Source organism: Lactuca virosa, chromosome 7, assembly GCF_052849685.1.
Source record: "Lactuca virosa cultivar CGN04683 chromosome 7, Lactuca_virosa_CGN04683_v6, whole genome shotgun sequence".
Taxonomy (NCBI): Eukaryota; Viridiplantae; Streptophyta; class Magnoliopsida; order Asterales; family Asteraceae; genus Lactuca; species Lactuca virosa.
The window spans coordinates 164,010,691-164,015,666 of record NC_136432.1 but is presented as its reverse complement, the minus strand read 5'-3'; the positions used below and the strand labels follow the sequence as shown (position 1 = coordinate 164,015,666).

Sequence of the window (4,976 nt, the reverse complement as noted above, 5' to 3'; positions counted from 1 at the left end):
TCACAACATTTCACCACAAAAACCTTACTGGACGTAAAATATAACGATAAAGCAGTTGAAAATCATATCCTCGTAAATATGTAAATTTACAAGTAAACCGTACGTATAGGCTCAAGCTTGGTTCAGATATGGACCAACTAGTACCCTTGTTACGATCAATTAAATAAAAAGTTCAGGAGTCAAAATATACCTAAGTAATAAATTTGTAGGCTGGGAATGTTCTACGAGTCTACTCTCATGAAAATGATGAGGTAGAATCGCAGTTCATATGGTTTAATAATTACGATTTCAGTTATATAAAGAAACCATATATATATATATACGCATATTAATCAAGTTATCACGGACTCAAAAAATTGGGCTCAAAGTCATCCCATATAAAGCTACCACCTTTGGCTCCCATGGTTTCCCATGCTGGTTCACCATATTCGAACAAGCTATCATTCGTTCCAAAACCATTCAGAACTTCATCGTTTCTTGAACCTGGTTCCAACCCATTGACCAAAGGCTCGACATCTTCTTCTTTGCATGGTTGCAAAGACTGATCAGATGGTAAAGATGGAAGCGGGGTTTGTTTTTGATCGTTGATGAACAGATGTGGGAAATTGAGTCGCGCTTTATGTCCTCTCAACTTGAAGGCCTCATGATCATACGCCAAAGCAGCTTCAACAGCAGTCTCAAATGTTCCCAACCAACGTCTATTCCTGCTACGAGGAAGACGTATTTCTCCTACCCATTTACCCCATTGCCGTTGCCTCACCCCTCTATATAGCTTTGCCACAGGCTGCACCTGATTTTTCCGGTGATCATATTCATCCTCTCCATTACTGAAAGAGATCATCTCTTGATTCTTCTTTGATGGGGTTGCGATAGATGATTCAGGGTTGTCATCAAGAGAAAATGGAAACATAAATTTCAATGGATTGTTTTGTTGCTCCGATTGTTCCACCCTTCTGATTTTCTTAACTGGACCACCACAGACGGATTGCTTTCCCTTGGTCCTTCCTGAACCAGAAGAGTTTTCGACATGATCAGACACTTGTTTCATATTACAACAGGAGAAAAGTCATTACAAAAACGTAAAAGTCTGCCCGTTTTGAAGATTTAAGCACCCTTTCGATTGCTTAGCAGCTAAGGAAATCCAAATCTATGGTGTTATTCATGGCACGCATGCTGAATTACCGAAATAGTCAGTAAAGATGTCACTCTCTTAGGCATGCTCCTTGGAGTTTTGACTTTCTTGCATCTAGGAATTTTTTTTATTATGATTTAGTGATGTTTGTCGCCAGCAATTTTGTATTTTAAAATCGTAAAATGGCAATTATCTATGATCGACATGGTCATTCGTAGCACCACGAAATCTCATATGGGGAGTCATGATACTAGAAAAAGTCGTTTTTAATTTGTTGTTTGCCTACGAAATATTACAATAATTAATAAGGCTGTGAATAAATGATGTCCAATCATTGTAACTAGTGAAGGTCTTGCCTACAGCCACTGGGGAAGCTTACCTACAAGGACGGAGTGGCAATATGTAAATATTACATCGTGTAATTATCAAATGCCGATATATAACAATCACGATAATTAACGTTCTTCAAGAGTAGCATTTTGAATCAAAATTGATAAGTTTACATGAAACAATCGAAAGATTTTTTGTTATGCCCGATATGAGCATAAGGTGTGTAAACTTGTTAAATCATTGTATTGACTGAAACAAGCACACGAACAATGGCGTCACAAGCTTTATGAGGCTATTTTGTCATGTGGTTTCAAGTTGAACCTACACAACAAGAATTTGGAGTATTAGGGACGTTGCTTTTTGCGACGACATGAGCAATAGCGGCGACACCAGAGTAGACGCGTTTGGTGTCGCCGCTAAAACATAGTTGTCGTCGCTAATAGCGTCGTCGCTACAGATAATCACCGGCGATCCGTCGGAGACACGCTACTTTCAATCCTCACCCTTGGTTCGGCAAATAATCCAACAGATAGGGTTTGTTCCTGTGATAAGGCATTAGAGACGACTCTTTTAGCGGCGACATGTTGCCGCTAAAGGTGTCGATCCGTTGACCAACCTTAGACCAAATACTGGCCCTACGATGCTTACCCAATCCAACGGTTGGGAATCGCCAGAAAGCGCGCGTATGCTTTCCCTCCAGTTTGTCGCCGCTAATGGCCCCTTTTAGTTCCAGTTCGTCTTCCCCAGACTCCATTTGCTCCCATTTGTTTGATTCCACGGCGATCGTAATTATCTCCGGCGACGACCGCTGATTGGGCTCCAAACTCGACTCCCACCCCCGATTTGCCTCCAAAGCCGAGTCCCACCACCTCCTCAGCCGAATGCCGCCAAATTTCCGACTGGAACTTCGATTTCCTGTTCATATCTCCGGCGAGGTTTGTTTTCAAGACCAATTTCTCTTTCAATTCTTCTGTTAACACACATAAAAACCACCGATTCCTATTTCAAGTGTTTTTTTTTCTCGTTCCAGTCGGAGACACCGACGACTGCAGCTTCACCACCGCATTTACCTTCGTTTTTCCGGGCAAGAAGAGGTTAGTTTCATCTGTTGCAGTTCTTAATATTGATTGTATGTGGATATTCATAATTCATGAAACTGTGAAATTTGGAAACTGTGAAATTGATTTTGACTTTGAAATTTGGAAAGTGTGAAATTCATAATTCATGGAAACTCTATGAAATGAAACTGTTAAATTGAATGTATATGTAAAATTGATTGAATGTATGTGATTGAAACTTGTTAACTTTGTTAATTCATGGAAACTGTATGTAAAATTGATGGAAACTGTATGACATGAAACTGTTAAATTGAATGTATATGATTTTGATTTTGACTTTGGTTATTTTGATTTGTTTCACTTGTTTGAATGTATGTTGTATGTTTAACTTGTTTGAATGTATATGTAAAATTGATTGAAACTGTTAACTTTGTTTGAATGTATATGTAAAATTGATATGTTTGAATGTATGGAAACTATTGTATGCAGGAACATGGTAGTTTGATTAGTTTGATATGTTTCATTTGTTGATAATGTAAGAATTGATGAATTTATATGTAAATTGATATGTTTCACTTGTTGATCATGTATGAGTTGATGAATTTATATGTGAAGTTGATGTATATATATGTGAAACTATTGTATGTTTAGCGTGAATTTATATGTAAAAAGGTAATAAAGAAATATTGGTCAAAAAGGTTTTTAAAAGAAAAAGAAAAATAATAAACCATAATAAACTAATTAAATAAATAACAAATATATAAAATTGTTTTAAAAAGAAAATCAAAATTGGTCAAAAAGGTTTTAAAAAGAAAAATAAAAAAAAATTAAAATTGTTTAAAGTACTCAAAATAAAAAAATAAATCAAAATTGATAAATCAAAGTTACAATTATTAAGTTATAATTACTCAAAAGAAAAAATTAAAATTGTTTAAAGTACTCAAAACGGTTTTAAAGAAAATCTACTAAGTTATAATTACTCAAAATAGAAAAATAAAAACAAAAATAAGTTGATAAATCAAATTGGTCAAAAAGGTTTTAAAAAGAAAAAGAAGAAGAATAATAATAAACCATAATAAACTAATTAAATAAATAACAAATATATAATATCGTTTAAGTAAAATGTTATAATAAAAAAAATTAAAAATTAAAACGCTAAATCTACTAAGTTATAATTACTCAAAATAGAAAAATAAAAACAAAAATAAGTTGATAAATCAAAATATGAAAAAAAAAAGATGATATAAATAACAAATATATATACTATCGTTTAAAGTATCATGCTATAATAAAAAAAAATTTAGTTTAAGCCTCTTCTTTTTAAATCATCAAAAGCCTAGAAATACTCGCCCGCAATTGATTTAGAAATTAATTTCGGGTTGTCCCCGTTTTGGGACTGCTTTTTGAATACCTTATCTCATTTAGGATGCATATGTGTATTACATGATTGATTGTTTAAGAAATATTCGGTTGTTATTTTCTCTTTGCTCCTCGGTATATAATTTTATATATACTTAGGAGCTAAGGGGAAATGCTGCCGAATTTTTCTTAAACGATTAATCATGTAATACACATTTGCATATGAGGTAAGGTATTCAAAAAGTGGGTTTAGAAGCCTACCCTTGTGAATACTCTCCTGTTGTCTGGTTTTCTATTCCATCTGATTGAGCGGTTACTCTATCCTTATAAATATTCAATCCAAATTCTACTTCTTGTAGAGTAAACACTAAAAGCTAACTTATGTTTCAGTTGCAACATGCCTATTGATAAAACGTGGGCTACTATTGAAAACCGTAACTCTACCTTGTTCCAACAAGGACTCGAATCTTTTCTCGAGAGGTCCAAACCACATGTCGATAACAAAGGTCAAATTAGATGCCCGTGTAACAAATGTAATGTCAATAAATTTATACTACTAGCCATAATGAAATTCCATATACTTCAACATGGTTTTAGTCCACATTATATTATATGGAAGTATCACGGCGAAAATACAACTCACCCGGTTATCGAAGACATACCGCGTAGTAACGAGATGGCCGATGTTATTGATGATGTTATGGGGGGTGTGATTGAAAATGATACCAACCGCAACGAAGGGAACCCAGATACAGACGGTAGCGGTGTTGATGATGGATTTCAAAAGCTGTTAGAGGAAGTCCAATTCAAATTATATCCTGGATGTTCGTTTTCGTCCCTTGACTTTTTAGCAAAGCTGATGCACATCAAGGTGATCAACAAATGGACTGATATTTCATTCGATCAGCTTCTTGAGTTGTTGCAAACTGCATTTCCTGAAGGAAACAGGGTCCCCCCGTCACATTACGAAGCAAAAAAGACACTTAAAAAGATCGGCTTAGGTTATGAGTCAATACACGTATGTAAAAATGACTGCTTTCTTTTCTGGAAAGAACACGAGTTGTTGCAAAAATGTCCAGTTTGTAATGAGAGTCGGT

General features: G+C 35.0%; 1 protein-coding gene across 1 annotated transcript; it reads right to left on the bottom strand.

Moving 5' to 3' along the window:
- Positions 1-340: 340 nt before the first annotated feature.
- On the bottom strand, positions 341-1,048 carry LOC145127280 (ethylene-responsive transcription factor ERF054-like). The gene has a single exon (XM_079062502.1). The coding sequence runs from the start codon at positions 1,046-1,048 to the stop codon at positions 341-343; it is 708 nt and encodes a 235-aa protein (XP_078918628.1).
- Between the last annotated feature and the right edge of the window lie 3,928 nt (positions 1,049-4,976).

Excerpts from the sequence above, each read along its gene's own strand:
- LOC145127280 (XM_079062502.1), bottom strand. The coding sequence starts at position 1,048 with ATGAAACAAGTGTCTGATCATGTCGAAAACTCTTCTGGTTCAGGAAGG.